This window comes from Terrapene carolina, unplaced genomic scaffold (assembly GCF_002925995.2).
Source record: "Terrapene carolina triunguis isolate 2854851 unplaced genomic scaffold, T_m_triunguis-2.0 Scaffold232, whole genome shotgun sequence".
NCBI classification, from domain to species: Eukaryota; Metazoa; Chordata; order Testudines; family Emydidae; genus Terrapene; species Terrapene triunguis.
In genome coordinates this window covers 7,783,378-7,804,673 of record NW_020664583.1, presented here as the reverse complement: position 1 = coordinate 7,804,673, position 21,296 = coordinate 7,783,378, and the positions used below count along the sequence as shown (strand labels likewise).

At 41.0% G+C, this 21,296-nt stretch overlaps 1 protein-coding gene across 3 annotated transcripts in view; it reads left to right on the top strand.

Moving 5' to 3' along the window:
* Positions 1-16,939, top strand: part of NISCH (nischarin) — a 62,089-nt gene extending 45,150 nt beyond the window's left edge. Inside the window, exons 14-21 of one of the 3 annotated variants that reach the window (XM_024195708.2) lie at positions 2,233-2,354; positions 3,763-3,818; positions 4,406-5,734; positions 6,247-6,421; positions 9,743-9,896; positions 11,365-11,493; positions 13,906-14,067; positions 15,517-16,939. In XM_024195708.2, the coding sequence (XP_024051476.1) occupies positions 2,233-2,354; positions 3,763-3,818; positions 4,406-5,734; positions 6,247-6,421; positions 9,743-9,896; positions 11,365-11,493; positions 13,906-14,067; positions 15,517-16,145 (2,756 nt within the window). In that variant the 3' untranslated portion in view covers positions 16,146-16,939. Of the gene's footprint in view, positions 1-2,232; positions 2,355-3,762; positions 3,819-4,405; positions 5,735-6,246; positions 6,422-9,742; positions 11,494-13,905; positions 14,068-15,516 lie in introns of those variants that run through there. The other 2 variants (XM_029912570.1, XM_024195709.2) reach the window with 2 other exon arrangements.
* Positions 16,940-21,296: the final 4,357 nt, after the last annotated feature.

The following is a 21,296-nucleotide window of genomic DNA, read 5'->3' as shown; positions in this document are numbered from 1 at the left end:
GGATGATTCCCAGTGGCTGCGAAACTTTCGCATGCGTAAGGGCACTTTCATGGAACTTTGTGACTTGCTTTCCCCTGCCCTGAAGCACAATAATACCAAGATGAGCACAGCCCTCACAGTTGAATTACCCTTGGGGAGGTTGAAATGCCGATAGTTATCCTTGGGGACCCAGCCTACCCCTTAATGCCATGGCTCATGAAGCCATACACAGGCACCCTGGACAGTAGTAAGGAGCAGTTCAACTATAGGCTGAGCATGTGCAGAATGGTGGAAGAATGTGCATTTGGACATTTTAAAAGCTCGCTGGCGCAGTTTACTGACTAGGTTAGACCACAGCGAAACCAATATTCCCATTGTTATTGCTGCTTGTTGTGTGCTCCACAATATCTGAGAGAGTAAGGGGGAGACGTTTATAGCGGGGTGGGAGTTTGAGGCAAATCGCCTGGTGGCCGATTACAGTGTGACAGTTCTGTTTGTTTCTCCTTGATGAAAACCTGCCCCCTGGGTTGAATCTACTTTCCTGTAAGCTAACCGACCTCCCCCCTTTGATCACCGCTTTCAGAGGCAATAAAGTCATTATTGTTTCAAAATCATGCATTCTTTATTAATTCATCACACAAATAGGGGGAAAACTCGCAAGGTAGCCCAGGAGCGGTGGGTGAGGAGGGAAGCACCGGGTGGGGTGGTGGATGAGGGGAGGAGGGAAGGACAGTGCCACACTACAGTTCAAAACTTATTGAATGCCAGCCTTCTGTTGTTTGGGCAATCCTCTGGAGTGGAGTGGCTGGGTGCCCGTAGCTCTCCCCCCCCCCCCCCCCCCCCACGTTCTTTGGCATCTGGGTGAGGAGGATATGGAACTTGGGCAGGAGGGCAAGCGGTTATACAGGGGCTGCAGCGGTGGTCTGTGCTCCTGCTGCCTTTCCTGCAGCTCTACCAGACGCCTGAGCATGTCGGTTTGCTCCCACATTAGGCTTATTAGCCTCTGGGATGAAGATGATAGGAGGAGCGTAGAAACATTTGCAGCTGCGGGAGGAAAAAAAGGGAGAGTAGTATTTAAAAAGATACATTTTAGAGAACAAAAGGGAAGACTATTTCACACTGAATCAAGCGATTCACATTACATAGCACATGTGCTTCACCCCCACCCCTTCCACCCCCACCGCGTGGCTAGTATCAGGGAAGATCCCTCTCAGCCAAACACGAACAGCTCAGCATGAACGGGCCTCCACCCACTGCGTTGGCAAAGGCTTTTAGAGTACCTCCAGGAGAGCTTCATGGAGATGTCCCTGGAGGATTTCCGCTCCATCCCCATACACGTTAACAGACTTCCAGTAGCTATACTGACTGCGAATGCATCCCAAATCTTCAGGGCAAATTAAACATTAAACACGCTTGCTTTTAAACCCTGTATTATATTTACAAAGGTACACTCACTAGAGGTGCCTTCTCCGGCTTCATGGTCCGGGAGCCCGCTTTGGGAGAGTATTGGCTCCAGGGTGATGAACAGTTCCTGGCTGCTGGAGAAGGGATTCTCCGCTTGCCTGCTGCACAGATTCTTCTCCCCATACAGCGATCCGATCCAGTACCTCCCGTTCGGTCCATGCTGGAGCTCTTTTGCAATTCTGGGACTCCATGGTCACCTGTGCTGATCAGCTCGCCACGCTGGCCAAACAGGAAATGAAATTCAAAAGTTCCTGGGGCTTTTCCTGTCTACCTGGCCAGTGCATCTGAGTTGAGAGTGCTGTCCAGAGCGGTCACAATGGAGCACTCTGGGATAGCTCCCGGAGGCCAATACCGTCGAATTGCATCCACACTACCCCAAATTCGACCCAGCGATGTCGATTTCAGCGCTAATCCCCTCGTCGGGGAGGAGTACAGAACTCGATTTTAAGAGCCCTTTAAGTCGACAAAAATGGCTTCGTTGTGTGGACGGGTGCAGGGTTAAATCAATCTAACGCTGCTAAATTCGACCTAAACTCGTAGTGTAGACCAGGGCTAAGTGTAGATCTCAATGCAGCTACTGATGCCGCCATAGTAAGACTTAAATTCACCATATAAACGGACTTCCTTTGATTGATACCTCTATTGTATGAAACTATCCTCTACTGTATTAATGACAGCTTGTCAAGTTTTGCTTAGATATTTTAAGAATACTTGTCATATAGTTGCAGTTAAATAATGTGTTTTCGTTTTGTTTTAACATTCTTTAAGAGCTATTTGTATTTGTTCTAGAAATAGTTTGTAGAAAAACAGCCCTAGCTAGCAGTTTATCGCCATCCAGTAGTTCGACTCCTACAGACCATACAGTTACCCAGAGATGCTCTGAAATACTAGACTCTAGATACAGAAATCAGGTAACTGCAATTCTCTTCCCATGTCTCTTCTGTTTAAAAATTGTTTTTAATTTTTTTTTTCCTGGAGCAAAAACTCTTGTTAAAATAATCCACAGCAGAATTTTCCTGTTAATCTGATTATTTTTATACTATGTGATCTGTTGTAATGGGGCAAAGAAGAGTTAGCCCCAAATTACTTATCAATTAAGAGATTTCAGTTTGTAAAATACTGAAACTAAATATTTTACTCTGAACTTTTATAATAAATTGGGTATAAAATCAGTTTTCAACTTTTAAGCAAGATATCTGAGGGCTAAAGGCAAAGCCACTACCTGTCCCGCTCTAATGGACTAAGAACTAAAGACCTAATTTACAGTAACTGACAACTTTCAGTCCCGTGGACACTTAATACTGACTTTCAGGAGTTTTCTCCCACCTGAACTGAACATAACTCTTCTGTAGTGCTAGAGGGCTTGGTCCACCTTCTAATATTTTAGAACCACTCAAGTAGTGTATGGAGTTGCAGAGAACAGGAGTGTAGTGTCCTGAGCTTGCTTCACAGTACTTGCATTGTGATGTTGCAGTTCAGTGCCATGACATATTGACATAATGTCAGTATTACATCACCATCACTAACATCCACCTAGCTGCTAAGATTGGAGGGTGGGGCTTTCTCTCTCTGCCGCTTCTGTCTGGTTGCTTGAAGGTAGGATGGATGGTGGGGGGGATAGCTATCCTCTTGCTGCTGGGTGGGAAAAGTTTCTCTTTGGTGCTGATAGGGAAAATCAGGGTGGCTTCAGTTTTCCCCATCCAATCTCCAGGGTCTTGATGGCTCCTTTACCGCTACTTCATTAGTTTTAAGCTACTTGCATTTGTTAAGCAATGTTGGGAGCATTCCTGAGTAGGGGGCTGAGTCAGCTGGCGCCTTTGATTTGCCACTGGCTTAGAGTAATCTTCAACAAGTCACTTTATCTCTCTATGCCTCCCTTTACCCATCTGCAGTAAAGTTTTGCACGGCATAGCATCCTTCATCCAAAGATCTCAAACTGCTTTTCATACGCAGTCTCAAAACAACCCAGTGAGGTAGGTAAATAACCATTTTACAGGTGGGGAAATTGAACCAGGAATAGAACCTATTTCTGCCTACCTCATGAGGTGTTCAGGCTGCTGAAGTAATGTTGGCAAAATATTTTAAGGTCCTCTAATGAGGTCATTTAAGTGAAAATTAATTACCAAGTAGTGCAAGAAGCATACCAGCCAGACCTTTGGATTCAACCACTTGTTGATCTGACAGACTGTAAACAGCTCAAGAACCCTATGTTGATTAATATTGTTCTATGACTAAACCCATGTTTACTGAAGTTTGTATGACGCTTCTGTTCGTTAAATACAACATGGCAGCTCCTTGACCTTCCTTTCTTCTCCTTAGGTGCCTACTTCTTTGTTGGACTTATCAAAAGAATATGGAAGAGGTCATCACATTTGGTGAGATAAAATGACTAACTTCTAATATAAATCTGCTTATAATAGTTGGCTAATGTCTCTGGACACTGTGTGTGTCTCTGGACACAGTCCTGGTCTTTAAAGCAGAACATGTTCCCGTTTCTGGAACTCTGGCCGTATTTTTCTCAGCTTGAAAATTTCTTCATGAAATTTCATCAAAGTTCTCTTTTGAACTGTGGGATGTATTTGAAAGTCCACAACTGCCTCAGTGGCTGTATAGTGGAGTGGTCAAATGACAAGGTGCCATCCTGCTTTAATACTGATTAAACTATCATTACATGTGTGATGATTAAATTTATTAGGGATGAGGAAGAGAAGATAAGTGAGCACTTGAGTTCCTCTGTGTACTTGTCAGTGCTCTAAGGGTTAAGTTACACCAGTCTTATGTTTAAAATTGGTGGCTGAAGAACACAGATTCTGTACAAACTACACTGTATTACACTTTCTCTTGAAGTGATTGTATAGGCTTGAGAATCAATGTCTTGATACACAGTAGAAAAGGTCTTGGATAGATATGACTCCTCTTAAACTCAACCTTACGCTTACTGTTGTTTTTTCTGTTTCTGAAGTTTGGACCATTCAGATGAAGAACATGGTGCATTGCCTGACCCTTGTAACACCATCATCTTGCCTTTTACCTGTATGTCATACACTGCTACCAACCAGGATTTTATCCAGCACCTCTCCACCTTGATAGCACAGGCTTTGCAGAGATCACCCCCTTCCTCTACTGAAATAGAAAACAAAGGGAGCCCTGTGAGTGATTCCAGTGTCACGGATAATGAAGATGGCTATTTTGAAATGGGACTTGGAGACCGGACTTTCGAGTTCAGTGCTACTTCAGATATTGCCCCACCAGCTCCAGATAGCACAAGAGCAGAGAGCATAGACATAGTCAAAGTTCTCTGGAGTTTTTCTATTCAGGTTCATAAAGGAGGAGCCAGGCAGTTTGCCTCTTGTTTGGTTTTGACTGATAGTGTAGTAGCTGTGTTTGAGATTCCTCATCAAGATTCAAAAGGCAACTGCCAACATATCCCAGCTGCCTTGAAACTAGCACTGTGCTTTCCATATACAGATCTTACAGAGTTTGGCTTTCTCATGCCAGAAATATGTTTAACCCTCAAGGTGAGAAATAATGACAACTGCCTGTTTGTCGTTTCGGACTCCCAAAATCTTCAGGACTTCTATTCCTGTTTACAAACATGCTGCTCTCAAAGCTGCACATCCCTGTTTTCAAGTTCCACGTTGTACTGTGGCAAAGCAAGCTTGCAAGAATTTGTCTACCAACTGATGGGATTTTATCACATTTCACCAGATGGCATGGAGATAAAAGGTTGCTTCCCAACTTACCTTGTTTACAGTAATAAAACTGATGTTCAGAAAGCCTTGCGTCTACCAGAATCAGTGGATGATAACAGAGCATGGTCTGACCAAGCCTTGTGTTCTGCACTTTATTCCACGTTGTATAAATCTGCTGAACAGAGTCACTATGCATTCCATCCTTGTTGGATATTTCTGACACCCCAGCATTTGCACATAGTAAAGGTTGATTTTAATGTAATGCCAGCTAAATGTATAGACTCAGAAGATGCAAGAAATGTATTCAAGCTGAGCAGGATTCCACTGGCTTCTGTTGTGTTGCATCCGACCAATCATCCCATCCAGCAGAAAGGGTCATTTTCAGATGGACATGTGCTAGAGTTACTCATTGGACACAAATTTGTTACAGCAGTATTTGTTCTACCTCATGAAAAATTCCATTTTCTAAGAATCTACAGTCTTTTGAGGACACTTCTGCAGGACGTTAAAACTATAGTTATTTTGAAAGCTTCCAACAGTTTGGAATCAGTAAGAAATCACCTCTTGGATTCAAAAAACAGACACGGCCAGACAGCAGGGTAATTGACTCCCTTAAAATACATACGGTGCAGCATTGAAATTAACGTTGCCTAACCAGCACAATGTTACTGGAAACTTACGTTTAACAGTGCAGCAGGACCTGGGTGTATGAGAATCAGGCCCCTAGTAATTGTAGTGACTTTCCTTTCGCTCTGGATACAGGGTTATACAATATCAGTTGACAGTTTATACCTGCTGCTCAGCTTTATGTTTACAACCTATTGTATGCTATTGTGAAAGGAAGCTTTGCATTTTGCCTGAAACCTAGTAGAAGGAAAGCAAACGACAGAGGTGTTAAAGTAAAATAATTTATGTAGTGAACAGGAACTCCATTGAGACAAGATATAGTATGCTGCTACTAAGCCCACAAATCTCTGTTATGAACTACTGAGTGGACTTTAAAGTATGAGTGTTGCTTATGTGGGGAAAAAACTCTGCATCTCTACTTGTTAGTTACAGTTTTTGAGTGTGCATTCTGACGTGATGTTTCTTGGTCTCTTCTGCCTCCTAGCTTTTGCAAGCCTTGTTTGACGCTATCATCTTTATATCCATCTGAATTTCTGATGCAGAAAATTACGGAAGATAACCAAATTCCAGCTTATCTTCCAATCTCTTCATCTCTTCAGTATGTGGCTGGGCTAAAAGGAAATGCGATTGTGGAGTTTTTCCATAACAGCGTTGCTGAGGTATTGTGTGCAAATTAGGGACACTTTATGCAGCCTACCATCAACCTTTTAAAACTAGAAATGTATTTAAAAACCTTTCTTGTTCAAACTTAAACCCAGAACGTAATAGATACTCCTAAATCTGGACGTTACTAATCAAGACCCCAACCCTGTAACTGCTTCCAATTGAGTGAGCCCCTATCCTGAGTCTCACAGAAGTTGTTGGGACCCTACAAAGCTCCAGGTCTGGCCGCAAGGTGCTCAGTGCAGGATCAGTACCTAAATTAATGTCATATTTGTCTTGGAAACAGTGTTTCTCCAAGGATGCAGCTCTTTTTTTCAGTAAGAGTTAAGAAAGTTACAAACAATTGGTAGGATGGGCTTTGAGGGAATTTAGTTGTGTGCCATTCAGATTTCACTGGAAGAGTCTCTTAGGGCTTCTTAGGTGATGCTTGTGTATAAATACAGAATTACATAGGCATAGCTATTGCAATTCCAAAAAGACTGGCTCTCTCTGAGTTGATAAATCCAATATCTGATACCCAAGTGAATATTAGTTGAGATGTTAATAGGTTGGATGTCCAGCTTGAAAATACAACTCTTAAGTCATTTTGCTGTAGTTTGAAAGAAAACTCCCTATGATCAGAATGAAAATGTCAGTTGAAAAGCTATTCAAACTTGTAGTGAACACCAAAGAATTTTTTTCCTGACTAATTATTTAAAGTGCAGTTAACCAGACTTTCAGTAGAACTTACTCAGTCTACATGATACTCAATTCTGCAGTTCATAAGTCTTCGACAGTGGTTTTAGTTTAGAACCTGCAGACTTTTTATGGAATGAGATCAAATTAGGAGCTGTTAAAATAATGGTTTAGAACAGTGTTTCTCAGACTGTGGGTCCCGACCCAAAAGGGGGTCACAAGGCTATTGTAGGGAGGTTGCAAGATCACAAAAATATTGCTGGGAGAAGAGGGAGCTAAAGGGGGAAGGGAGATACTGCAGCAGCACAGAAGTAAGGGTGGCAATACCATAAGTGTGCTCCTATGAGTATGTACAATAATTTGCTATCACTTTGGGGCAGGGGAATCATCACAACCTGAAATATTTTCAAAGGGGGGCCCAGAAACCCTGATTTAGGAAATGGAAACAACAACATTGTGGCAAGTGTTGGATAAAGGATTTGTGAACTCAATTTGGTTTTACTGAATTTGGAAAAATCATTAGCGTAGTTTCAACAGATATCAAGTGTTCTGGGCATAACATCTAAGAAACTATGCCAGTAAGTTAATATAGTAAAATGCATTCTAATTCTACTTCCCAGTATAACGTCTGTCTGAGGTAATTGCTAGTCGTGCTTGCTTCTTTTTTCATAAAGCTGCTTGAAACTTATCTCCTCAGCAGTATTTGAAGGTTTGTGTTGCTCTTTGAGATATGACAGGCATTGTGAACTTTTTACGTTTACTTACAGAAGCTCCTTAACTAGATTTTGTGGGCATAACTCTGCCAGGTTTGCTGGATTTAGATTTTTTTAATAGTTCCTCGTCAACTCTGTGAAACTTGGAGTCGAACAGTGTGGTAGGCTAGACCACAACAAAAACTTCCTGTCACCCATTCTCAATCTCATGCACACTAGAACAGTTTCACGGACAATTCTTCCGATACAGCTGCACTCAGCAACTTTGGGGAAAACATTATCACACTTTACATAAGAACATAAGAAAGGCCGTACCGGGTCAGACCAAAGGTCCATCTAGCCCAGTATCCTGTCTACCGACAGTGGCCAATGCCAGGTGCCCCAGAGGGAGTGAACCTAACAGGCAATGATCAAGTGATCTCTCTCCTGCCATCCATCTCCACCCTCTGACAGACAGAGGCTAGGGACACCATTCCTTACCCGTCCTGGCTAATAGCCATTAATGGACTTAACCACCATGAATTTATCCAGTTCTCTTTTAAACTCTGTTATAGTCCTAGCCTTCACAACCTCCTCAGGTAAGGAGTTCCACAAATTGACTGTGCGCTGCGTGAAGAAGAACTTCCTTTTATTTGTTTTAAACCTGCTGCCTATTAATTTCATTTGATGACCCCTAGTTCTTGTATTATAGGAATAAGTAAATAACTTTTCCTTATCCACTTTCTCCACATCACTCATGATTTTATATACCTCTATCATATCCCCCCTTAGTCTCCTCTTTTCCAAGCTGAAGAGTCCTAGCCTCTTTAATCTCTCCTCATATGGGACCCGTTCCAAACCCTTAATCATTTTAGTTGCCCTTTTCTGAACCTTTTCTAGTGCCAGTATATCTTTTTTGAGATGAGGAGACCACATCTGTACGCAGTATTCGAGATGAGGGCGTACCATTGATTTATATAAGGGCAATAATATATTCTCAGTCTTATTCTCTATCCCCTTTTTAATGATTCCTAACATCCTGTTTGCTTTTTTGACCGCCTCTGCACACTGCGCGGACATCTTCAGAGAACTATCCACGATGACTCCAAGATCTTTTTCCTGACTTCTTGTAGCTAAATTAGCCCCCATCATATTGTATGTATAGTTGGGGTTATTTTTTCCAATGTGCATTACTTTACATTTCTCCACATTAAATTTCATTTGCCATTTTGTTGCCCAATCACTTAGTTTTGTGAGATCTTTTTGAAGTTCTTCACAGTCTGCTTTGGACTTAACTATCTTGAGCAGTTTAGTATCATCTGCAAACTTTGCCACCTCACTGTTTACCCCTTTCTCCAGATCATTTATGAATAAGTTGAATAGGATCGGTCCGAGGACTGACCCTTGGGGAACACCACTAGTTACCCCTCTCCATTCTGAGAATTTACCATTAATTCCTACCCTTTGTTCCCTGTCTTTTAACCAGTTCTCAATCCATGAAAGGACCTTCCCTTTTATCCCGTGGCAGCTTAATTTACATAAGAGCCTTTGGTGAGGGACCTTGTCAAAGGCTTTCTGGAAATCTAAGTACACTATGTCCACTGGATCTCCTTTGTCCACATGTTTGTTGACCCCTTCAAAGAATTCTAATAGATTAGTAAGACACGATTTCTCTTTACAGAAACCATGTTGACTATTCCTCAACAGTTTGTTTTTCTATGTGTTGGACAATTTTATTCTTAACTATTGTTTCGACTAATTTGCCCGGTACAGACGTTAGACTTACCGGTCTGTAATTGCTGGGATCACCTCTAGAGCCCTTTTTAAATACTGTGTTCATATGTTAGTTAGTTTTGCATTGGTTTACCAGGAAAAGCAGTTCCCAAAAGCTGCTTCTAGCAAGTCAGAGGTGAAGATGTGCAAAATTAAGCAACATAATTTGTCTTGCAGGTGGAAAACGAAGAGCTGAGACATCTTATGTGGTCTTCTGTTTTATTTTATAAAACTCCTGACACGGAAGTGACGGCTTGTGTGATGCTCTCAACAAAAGCTATTTACTTTCTATTGGATGATTCTGTAACTCATACTAATGAGCATCAGTTGGGTAAGACAAAAAGGGTTAATTTTGAATCTCTAATAAAGTCGCAGGGTTAATTGGTAAGTGAGCCTCTATTGTCACACTCTTCTTCCTTTATATTCAAGGTGATTTTGATTAGCACTCTTATTTTTGCAGCCAAGGGACTCTAAACATCCCATCATGGGTTTTTCCAGGCTCGCCCTTTGCAGCATGCATGCGTGCCTGGGGCTTTACCTTGCAATAAGGGTTTGGGGTCTTCATCCAGCACTGCACCTCAAATAGCCCCTTCTCCATGACGTCTGTGCATGCTTCTTTCTGATGTTACTTAGCAGTCCCCACCATCTTCTGCGCAATTGAAATGCCATTCCATTGCCAGCAGTAATGTGCGACAAGCCTAAGGGTTGTATTATGCCCCTCTGTCATGTGAGTAACTTATTGACTACTTGTCAGTGGGAGTTGCATGTGGTTCATGGGCACAGTGTGGCCCTGAGAATGTGACATGCTCTCAGCGATATTTGCCCGTTCGAGGAGCAAAACACCTCAATTGCTTTTGATAATGGGTCTCCCAGTCCGCACTAGCTGTTTACCCCATGATGGTCTTCTCAGGAGTGAGGCTTCATATTTTTAGATTGAGGTTGTCTAATTTTATTTTGATTATGTATAAGTCATTCCTTGAATGTGCTCATCTTCAGAAGGCAAAGTACATGTTCCGCCAAAGAATTTGCAGAAATGGAGAAAGTAACGAACTCTAAACACTGAATATAAGTAGGTTATGTTTTAATGGCTTATCCGGCATTGTTGCTGAGTAGAGATCATCCAGCTCTTTAATCTAGCTGCGCACAAGTAGAGATTTCCCAGCATGATGATACTGTGGCTCATTGTAGATCAGTGGCACGTGTGGTGGATGGGTTTCTTTTGGTTTGGGCAAGAATAAGACTTCTTCATAAACCTCTTTCCTCTTAACATTCCTCTGTTCACTCTGGCATGTGCATTTTAGGCCAGATTCTTATTTCAGGTTTATTACCAGAGATGAGGTTCAGAGCTGTAGTTTGCCCCAAGAAAGCTATTAGCTACCATTCATAAAGTGTGGTATCTTAGGACTAGTCTCTGCCTTTGAGTGCAGCCTGTGTCCATGTGTTTAGTCGTCCTGTGCCTTTGTGATATACTTTGAACTCTAAGAAAGTTTGAAAGCAAGTTCTGTCATCCTCATAGATGGTGACGGGGGAAATTTTTAACTGAATGCAGTATCATCTCTCCTTTCGGAGTTTCTGGAATGTATCTGCATAAAGAAAGCGTCCAATATTAAATGAGTAGTCATTCAAGAAAAATGCTTTTCAAGGGTTTGTTTCAAGCACAAAAGTGGAGAAATTTATAATTAAATTTTTAATAAAGATCACTTTAAGATCTGAATGTAATTATCATGTTTGTAGTCTAAACTTATCATTCTTCCTTTTTGTGACTTGCTCTTTATAATACTATATTCTTCATTCATTAGACTTTTGGAACCAAGAAAACTCAGATTGTGAAAATAGCTCTTTCCACCTCTCTTGCTGCTTTGTGCTAAAACTTAACGATCTGCAATCAGTGAATGTTGGACTTTTTGATCAATATTTTCGAATTACTGGTGAGTAACATGCTGTAGATTTTTCTAGTTACAGATACTACTGTCATCTTGATTTCATCCCTGTCTTCACTTCACTCTTGATACGGAGGACCATTTTATCCTGCTGTCTTTTTATAATTAACACATTTCCAATATGTTAACAATTATTATGTCACACTGGTGCCACTATATAAATAAGCGTGGCTGAAAAGACTGTCCACTTCCAGTGGCTTATGTTGCCCAAATAATAATTTTGGGGTGTGAAATTTTACACTTTCCTCACCTAAAGTGAAATAAAATGTGAAGAAAATAGTCACTTCAGCCATGTGTAAAACATTCAAGGAAAGCAGGAGTGAACATTTTCCAATTGAATGTTTCATATCTTTTTGCACTTTGATAAAGATTTGAATTTAAAGTATGCCTGTGTACAGCATAGTGCACTCAAAGGATTAAGTGATCAGTGAATGCAAATGGTGTGCTCTGCATGTTGAATATGTTTTTCTTGATTTGTGTGCATAGTGGGTTGAAACTTGGAAACTTGTAGTCTTGTTGTGATGCATTAGTGGAAGTGTTTCACCACTAGTGCCTCTGCACTTAAGATGTGTAGGCAGATAACCATGAACTACTACAAAATGATGGTGCTTATTGAATCTGTGGCTGTAGCTTCATTCAAGCAAAAAGCAGAACATGATTTTATGATGGTTTAATTATGATATTTGGCTATTGCCTCAAGACTTGAATGGGCAGAAATGGAGATATTAATGAACTCTACACATTGAATATAAGTAAGTTATGTTTTAATGGTTTATTTGGCAGGTTTGCTGAGTAGAGCTCATCTGGTTCTTTACTCTAGTTGCACACAAATTGAGATTTCCCAGCATATTTTGAAATAGATGCAAACATCCCCTGACTCTTACTCAGTTATCAGAGTTAGTGTCTCTTGCCAAGAGACCATTCTGCCAGTTTGCTTGAACACGCCTCCCAGATACATAGGGCTAGTAAACAAGGGAAATATAAACTATTCTTCCCTAGTCTTTCATTGTTAAGAATTTGTAGCACCTTCCATTTTTAATGTGAATTTATCCTAGTCACTCATTAAATGTCATTTCCCATTATAATTTTTCTTTTGGCTTCCAGAAATTATTGTAAATGTTTATGCCTTGAAGCCTCTATTCCATCCTTCTAACCAATTTTTAAAATTGCATGGTATGTCCTATTTTCATGTCTCAGTGATGTGATGCCAACAGAGACTTCCAGCAAAAGTAGACACTAAACTTCTAGCTGGCCTAAGGTAACATTTGCAAAAGCACCTGTCCCATTTTGAAAAGTGACATAGGTACTTAGATGGCTAAATCTCAATGAAAGTCAAAGGGATTCAAGTGACTTAGTAGCCTAGGAGCTTTTGAAAACTTTACCCTGCTCTTTTTGGGAACATAATATAATAACTTGCTTAGCTCTCTTAAAAACAAACCCCATCAGAGAATAATAATATCTATGTCTTATATAGCACTTTTCATCAGTAAGGCCAGATATTTAATTAAAATATAAAAAATAAATTTCATGTTGTGGACCTGAGACCCAACAAAAGAAAGAAATCCAGAGTTAGGGATACAGCTGTCAACTCTTTTCTTAGCTTTCCCTGTCATGTGAAGATTGCGATTGAAGGTATAATTTGTACTGCAAAATTTATGGGAGACTTTAAGACTGAAACCTAGTCCTTATACTTTTTTTAAAGGGATTCTGTCACCTTGAAATCTAGTGAGTTTAATATACAAGTTCAAGTATTACAACTTGCCTCTGACTACCAGATGCTGGACTAAATGATGGCATTGATCACTCAGTAATTGCCCTGTTTGTTCATTTCCTCTGAAGCACCTGGCATTGGCTGCTATCGGTAGACAGGATACTGGGCTAGATGGACCATTGGTCTGACCCAGTATGTCCATTCTTATATCCTCTCTGCTGTGGCAAAGATCCTAATGAGGAAACTGACCATAAAAAGGTGATGCTGTAGGTGACCTTAATCAAAGTGTAAGTGCACAAATTAAACTGGAAAAGCAGGGGAGTTTTTCTTTTAACTTAGTTCACTTTTAACATCAGTAATTAAAATATTTTCAGAAATTTAAGTTTTCTTTTGAAGGTAAATTTTCAAAGTAATGAACAGTCATGGAGTTAAATGTCTACATTCAGAAATGTTCACATCCAGTGTTCCAAAATAAAGTACCTTATGAAAGTGCATGCTCTAATCTTTCAATAGGTCTGGGAGGATCCCTTATCTTTTGATCAGAGGATCAGTTCTAACTAGTTAACCAAATAAAGACATCTCAAATCCGTCACTACAGGAAATATTCTATGGTGGTGAATGAACGTGTGCTGAAGTTGTAGTAAAGCTACAAATAGATATGTAACTGGCTTATATTCTGTCTTCTCCAGGACATTCTGCAGATCATATAGTAACCTGCCTAACAAGAGACAGTTACAGTACTCATGCCTTTATACAGCACCTCATGGCAGTGCTGTCATTGCTGGCACGCACACCTTCACCAGAACCAGTAGATAAGGATTTCTACTCTGAATTTGGGAATAAAAATACAGGTAAATGGTCCATTCTACACTCTTAGGTTAGTATATCATATACTAGAGGGGTAGCTGTGTTAATCTGGACCTGTAAAAAGCGACAAAGAGTCCTGTGGCACCTTATAGACTAACAGAAGTATTGGAGCATAAGCTTTCGTGGGTGAATACCCACTTCGTCAGACGCATGTGGTGGAAATTTCCAGAGGCAGGTATAAATATGCAGGCAAGAATCAGTCTAGAGATAACGAGGTTAGTTCAGTCAGGGAGGATGAAGCCCTCTTCTAGTATATATCAAATACTGTGTAATGTGTATTTTTTAAAAATCCAAAAGTGAAAGATTTTATGTATTGATTGTTTGCTTCCTATTAACTCAGTTCCACTTCCACTTGAAATCCTGTGTGAGTTTATCCTAGACTTTCCTGTCTGAACAGAAATGTTTAATTTCTAATACATTTGCACAGGGGGAGACAATATGATGATATAATTCTCCTTTTATAGAATCCAATAAATTACATCCCTTACATAATCTTTTGGGCCATCTACAGCTGTAGCTTGCATTTCTAGGTTAGACTTGTAACTTATAGCTCTTTAAGGAACAGTCTCTTAACTTCTGCAGAAGAGGGACTTTTTTGGTCTCTAAAGGTTGTGCATTCATGGACCAGTAACAATGACAGATTAGATAAGATTTAAGGGATTTTTAAAATGTGTTAAATTCGTACCTTCAGCCATTAAAATGTGCAGCGATAACTCTGCTTTTGGCTAGATTTCTAAACTTAGCAGAGGGTTCTCTAAATAAAGCTGAATTTTTTGATGGTGCTTGTGATTATTAAGAAAGCTTTTAAGGAAATCATTGCTTAAGTCTGGCCTAAAACATTTTACTTACAGCCATTTATGATAGACCAGAAGCAGTGAATCCTCCTCCTACTGCAGGAGCTTGCTCCTTAGGGAGCAGTGTGCACATCATGATGCGACATTAGACATAACACACAACTTGTGAGAAAGTTCTTTTCAGAGGAACCATTTAAAGATGTCTTTTCATCTGCTATAGCGATAATAAGGGATTTCATATTTGTGTTCTCAATGGTTCCGTACTGGATTCAATCCGTTTAGAACTCAAAAGTTGATTTGTCTCTCCAACTACTAGCAAGACAAATACTATCTGTGCTCTGAGAATCCAGCTATTTTTTTTCTGCCTCTTACGTCATCACCACTAATAAAGATTCTTTAATTGGAGCTGAAAATGGTTGTTGATGCAAGAGGCAGATGAGAAATCCAGTAAGGACATGCAATCCAAATAAATTATTCACATATTTTATACAAATAAAAACTGTGCATAAATAATGGCTAAACTTGAGTTGTTCCAGCTGCAACAAACTGTCAAAGGATCTAATGTTTAGCCACGTGCATCAGGGAAGCATTGTGTAATACTGAGTGTAAAGTAAAATTCATGTATATTTGTGCTTGCAGGAAAAATGGAGAATTATGAACTGATTCACTCTAGTAGAGTAAAGTTTATATATCCCAATGAAGAGGAAATTGGGGACCTTGCTTTTCTAGTGGCAGAAAAGATGTACAGTTTGGCTAACCTCCAGTCTCTAAATATCCTTCTGTATGTGTTGGCATTTCAAGTGAATCATACAGAAGAAACTGCTCAAGCCAATAGTTCACTTCAGCCTAAAACACTCATTTTAACCAGTTCTGATTTGTTCCTTTTCAATGAGGATTATATCAGTTATCCGCTACCTGAATTTGCAAAGGAACCACCAAAGAAAGACAAGTATCAACTCACAGATGGAAGACGAATCCGTGATTTAGACAGAGTGCTTATGGGCTATCAGACATATCCACAGGCCCTCACGTTTGTGTTTGATGACGTTCAGAACCAAGATCTCATGCAGAACCTAACACTGGATCATTTTGGAGATACTTTCAGTGCCACAAAGTTAAATGCTAAACATAAGGGCAGTGAGAATAGAGAGATCCAGTGGTACATCTTTATCCCAAGTGCAGAAAGCCGTGAGAAACTAATATCACTGCTTGCAAGACAGTGGGAGATCTTGTGTGGTCGGGAGCTGCCTTTGGAACTCACTGGGTAATTGTCACACAGCTAAGTGATTGGAATGTGAAATAAAGCACAGTATTTGAATAAGCAGGACTTTCAGTATTATCTGAAAACTTAATCAGAGGCTGATGCTCGACTCTATTGTCATTATGGTTCCCTTGTGCAGTGAACAATTTAATATAGTAATACAGTATAAGCTTCTGAAGTGTTAACTGGGAATTAAGCTTTTTGTAAACTCTATTTTTATGCAATGGTATACGTACACGATTTTCATGAAGCATCCTGGGAAACTGTATGGATCAAAAGGAGTCAACACTAGACGTTGTCTAGGGCTATTAACATTTCCACTATTTTTCAATATATATCAGTCTAGCTGTTCTATACAAACTATACTGTGTAAATAATGGTAAGAAAAATGCTTGTGACATGTTAAAAGTGCAATGGTATTTGTACAAGATGTATTTTATTGGGTATGCTGCTAACACTTATTATTTAATGACGACAAACACTTTTACGTTTTGTCTTTTTGAGGTCAAATTTAATTGTTTGCTGCTAATCATGAACCTAGTGGCAAAAGTCACCTGGAGAAACCACAACTAAATGTTACATTTTCATCTGAAATTATAGTTCCATGGCACTCTTTCATTATAGATTTGTAAAATGATTAAATCAGTTTGCTACCGTCATAGAAATGAAGAGTGCCCAGCATTGATATACTAACATTTTGCCAGCAAATAATGGTGAATTTGCACCTCTGAGTACCAAGTGTTGTTTGTTGCCTACTTTCTCAATACAAATAAAGTGAAATTTGACAGTTTGTTTACCTGACTTGTTTTCTATATATCTTTATTCACACTGATTCTTTCAAGCATTTGCAAGATTGTGTAAAGCAGCATAGCTGCAGTGACTGCTGTAGAGCTTATGCCAGTTTAGATCAACTGAGTCTCTGTCCCTAACGGTAGAAGTATAAATACTTGTTCTGGTGATGATTGTAAGTAAGTGCTTCTGATTTATAGCAAGGTTGTTTTGTATATATTCTTATACCCCGCTTATCACTGTAGTATCTGAGCGCCTTCCTGTAGGGCCTTAACTTTACTAGCATCTATCTAAAGGCAGGGGAAGAATTTGTTGTGGAATATTTTGTATTATATACGCACGTGTTGCTATATGTTGATGTTGTGTACATGTGGCTCAACATTCTAAGGAGAAAACTCCATCTTGCTATTCATGAGATCTGTCTTGGGAATCGCATATGCCAAATCAGTTCAAAACCAGAACCGCTTGCCTTCCTGTCATGGAACCTATCTGTCTAGAAGTCAATACCTTAATTGCTGAAACAATCAAATATGATCTGTTCATACATAGAGACCAAGGGCTACAAAAGCTTTAAAATCCACACTCCGTAGCTTGGTTAAACTAGCCAATCATGGAACCAGTAAAAAAGAGTAGGATTCCTTCTCAGGATCTTTGTACCTGCTTCAGATTGACTTTCCTCCACCTTGTGGCAGAGCTAGTTAAATAATTTATTGGACAAATATTGCAGTATTTTTCAAATTATGTAAATATTTTTCATTATTAACCCAATTTAGGGAGCTGAGTGAATGATCTGTGAATTGCATGATATTTTTCTAATAAAGTATTTTCAATCACTTATTCAGCCAGATGAAGGACATGCCATGTGTAGTGTGTATAAAGCATCTTCTCAACCAGCTCTCCGTTCACTTCAGGTTTCAGTTCATGATTGCTCTTCTTGGGTTTGTTTAAAATCTCTCTATTGCATTTTCTCTAGCTCCCCTCTCACTTTGGCCCTAATCCTGCAGTTGGATCTGCTTTACGTGGACCCCCATGCCCATGAAGTGCCCCCTTAAGATCACTGGGGCTTTGTGTGGGTGCCAGGATCTGTCCATGCAGATTCAACTACAGGATCAGAGCGTTTGTTTCTATTCCACTCCCTTCACTCAGCATCCTATCACACATCATCCTCAGTGTTCAGATGAGTCTTCAGCTGCACATAATGTGCAGGACACCTTTGATCTCTGCACCTAATCAACTCCGTTTCTATTCTCATTCAAAGCCTCTTATCTCTCACCTATACATCTTTAATATCTATACCTCTGTTCTTCGTTATATATCTCTGAAAGCATCTTGCATATAGTTGGTATAAAAGATGCCCTGCAAAATATAACTGCATTGTAAGCATTGGTGGGAATGCAAAACAAACATTCTTTATCCCTTGGGGCTAGATTTTAGTGTGGAGTTTTGTAAGTTCCTTTTGTGATTTTTTTTCTACCCTAATTCTACTGTAGTATGTTCCACTTGCTATGCTTCTGAGACAGTCTTCAGATTGATGGTACAAGTTATGAGAGCACAAATGTATAAGTAAAAGAAAATTACCTAGTTATGAAGAAAAATGGCTTCCCAAGACCATCTTACCTAAATTATACAGGCTGGATCCACAGCTGGTGTAAATTGCTGTACTCTCAGTGAACTCAACCAAGCCATATTAGTTTACACCAAGTGAGGATCTGGCCCTACATTTTTAACTTCCCCTATTTATTATAATTGTAAAAGGATGCATCTAAATGAATCTTCTTTTGAAAACATGTGACTGAAGGAAAATAATCCACATTGTCCTGATCTGAACTTTGTCTCCCCTGTTTCAGGATGAAATTTTACAGCGCTGGTTATGTCCCCATAACTTCCCATCTGTGCCATATCCACTTTCATAGCATGTCTGCACCATTGTAGCTGACCATGCTGCCTGGATATGTGTGTGTTTATATAATAATCAGACCCTCTTTTACTTATTTTCCTGTTCTTATCAACTTAGGGCTTGTCTACACTACCGCGGTAGTTCGACGGCTGGCAATCGAACTTCCGGGTTCGATTTATCGCGTCTGGTGTGGACGCGATAATTCGAACCAGGAAGTGCTCGCCGTCGACTGCGGTACTCCACCTCAGCGAGAGGAGTACCGCGGAGTCGACGGGGGAGCCTGCCTGCCGTGTGTGGACCGCGTCTGAACCGCGGTAAATTCGAACTAAGGTATGTCGACTTCAGCTACGTTATTCACGTAGCTGAAGTTGCGTACCTTAGATCGAATTGGGGTGTTAGTGTAGACCTGGCCTTAGATGCAGATTTCTGTATAACAAACTGTTGGGAGAATTAAAATAAAACTCCAGCCCTTTGCCCTTTTTGTTTAAATTTCTATCTGATTAATACCAAAGAGTCAGTTAATTCATCTTCAGTTGTTGTTTACCTTAGAAAGAAGATAAATTAAGATGGGATATGATAGAATAACGAATGTTCTTGAGCAGTGGTTTCCAAATGTTTTTTCTGGCGACTCAGTTGAAGAAAATTGTTGATGCCCATGACCCAACGGAGCTGGGGATGAGGGTTTGGGATGTGGGAGAGTTTCAGGACTGGGGCAGAGAGTTGGGGTGCAGGGGTGAGGGCTTGTGTGGGGTGGGGCTGGGAATGAGGGGTTCAGGGTGTGGGAGGGGGCTCTGGGCTAGGGCAGGGGGTTGGAGTGTGGGAGGGGATCAGGGCTTTGGGCTGGGGGTGCAGGCTCTGGGGTGGGTCTGGGGATAAGGGGTTTGGGGTGCAGGAGGGGGCTCTGGGTTTGGGAGGCTCAGGGCTGGGGCAGGGGATTGGGGTGTGGGGTTACCTCGGATGGCTCCTGGTCAGCGGTGCAGCAGGGGTGCTAAGGCAGGCTTCCTGCCTGTCCTGGCACCGTGGACGTGCTGCGCCCCGGAAGCAGCCAGCAGCAGGTCCAACTCTGCGTGGCTCTCACCTGCAGGCACTGCCCCCCCACCGCTCCCATTAGCCAGTGTGCAGAGCCCCATGGTCCCCCCGCCTAGGAGCCGGACCTGCTGCCCACTTCCGGGGCGCAGCGCAGTATCAGAACAGGTAGGAACTAGCCGGGCAGCACCGCCAACAGGACTTTTAACTGCCTGGTTGGCAGTGCTAACCAGAGCCGCTGTGACCAGTGCCTTACATTCCACAACCCAGTACTGGGTCACGACACACAGTTTGAAAACCACTGGTCTAGAGAAGGCGCGTTAGTAGCGTCGGATCTGCGTCATAATACAACAAGGGGACAGTCAATTAAATTAAAAGTTGGCAAATTAAACTGATAAATACTTTCACACAACATGGAGCTCATCATAGGAAGTTATTGAGACTGCAAATTTAGCAAGATTCGTAAAGGGACGAACATTTATATGAGTAATAAGAGTATCCAGAGCTGTCATAATGATAAAAAATTAGGAAGGGATATAAAACCTCATGCTTCAGAGCTTAAAGCAGTTTCTATTAGAGATCAAGATGAGATCTATGTCAGATGCAGAATATCTCCTACATCTGCCTCCTGTGAGGTTCTTCCACTGGCCACTGTCAGAGGCAGGATGCTGGGCTACATGGACTTCTGGTCTGATCCCGTAAGGTAATTCTTCAGTTCCTACAATAATGTTTTTAAAATGTCTCTTGGACGTATGCTATGCATGGTCTGCTTGATCACTTCTAATAGCAGCAGATCTAATGTAACTACCAGGCTGGTATTTGCATGTACGTTGAGCTATTTACCGTGCCCCCTTGAAAGTTTAAACTCTTCAGGGTTGCGGTTTCTACTCCCATATCCCTAATACTAGCTAGGATGCTTCAAAGCAGGCTGAGACTGATGGAGCACTGTGTATTGCCTGCCAGCAATCCAGGCTTCAAGTAGATGCATGGTGGGACAATGATGTAAAGCTGTCTACTCAGGAGAGGGTTACTGTAATGGAGAAGCAAAAAGGGGGAGAAACTTAAAAATGTGGGGCAGGGATCAAAGGAGATTTGCAGACTCCCCCAAGGGGAGAGAGCGAGCCCATAGCTACTTAAATGCTCTGTGGGTTCTTGTGAGACCAGAGCTTTTGGAAACTTGAATGTTAAATGTGATATTCCTCTACCCTTCTCGCATTGACCTGCTCAGACTGAGATTGCAACGTAGAGATGTTCTCCTGGAAGTTAGTGTTTCAATTCAGCAGTGCTATTCTCAACTGCACTTCTAGCATGAGCCAAGCAGCTGAACCATAGTCTCTTAGCTTTGTTTCAGCTGAATCCATGGCAAACCACTTGCTGCCACTTTAGCCAGATATATTATCGGGTGTCTCCATGCCAAGTCATTATCGTATAGCACAGTCATGGGGA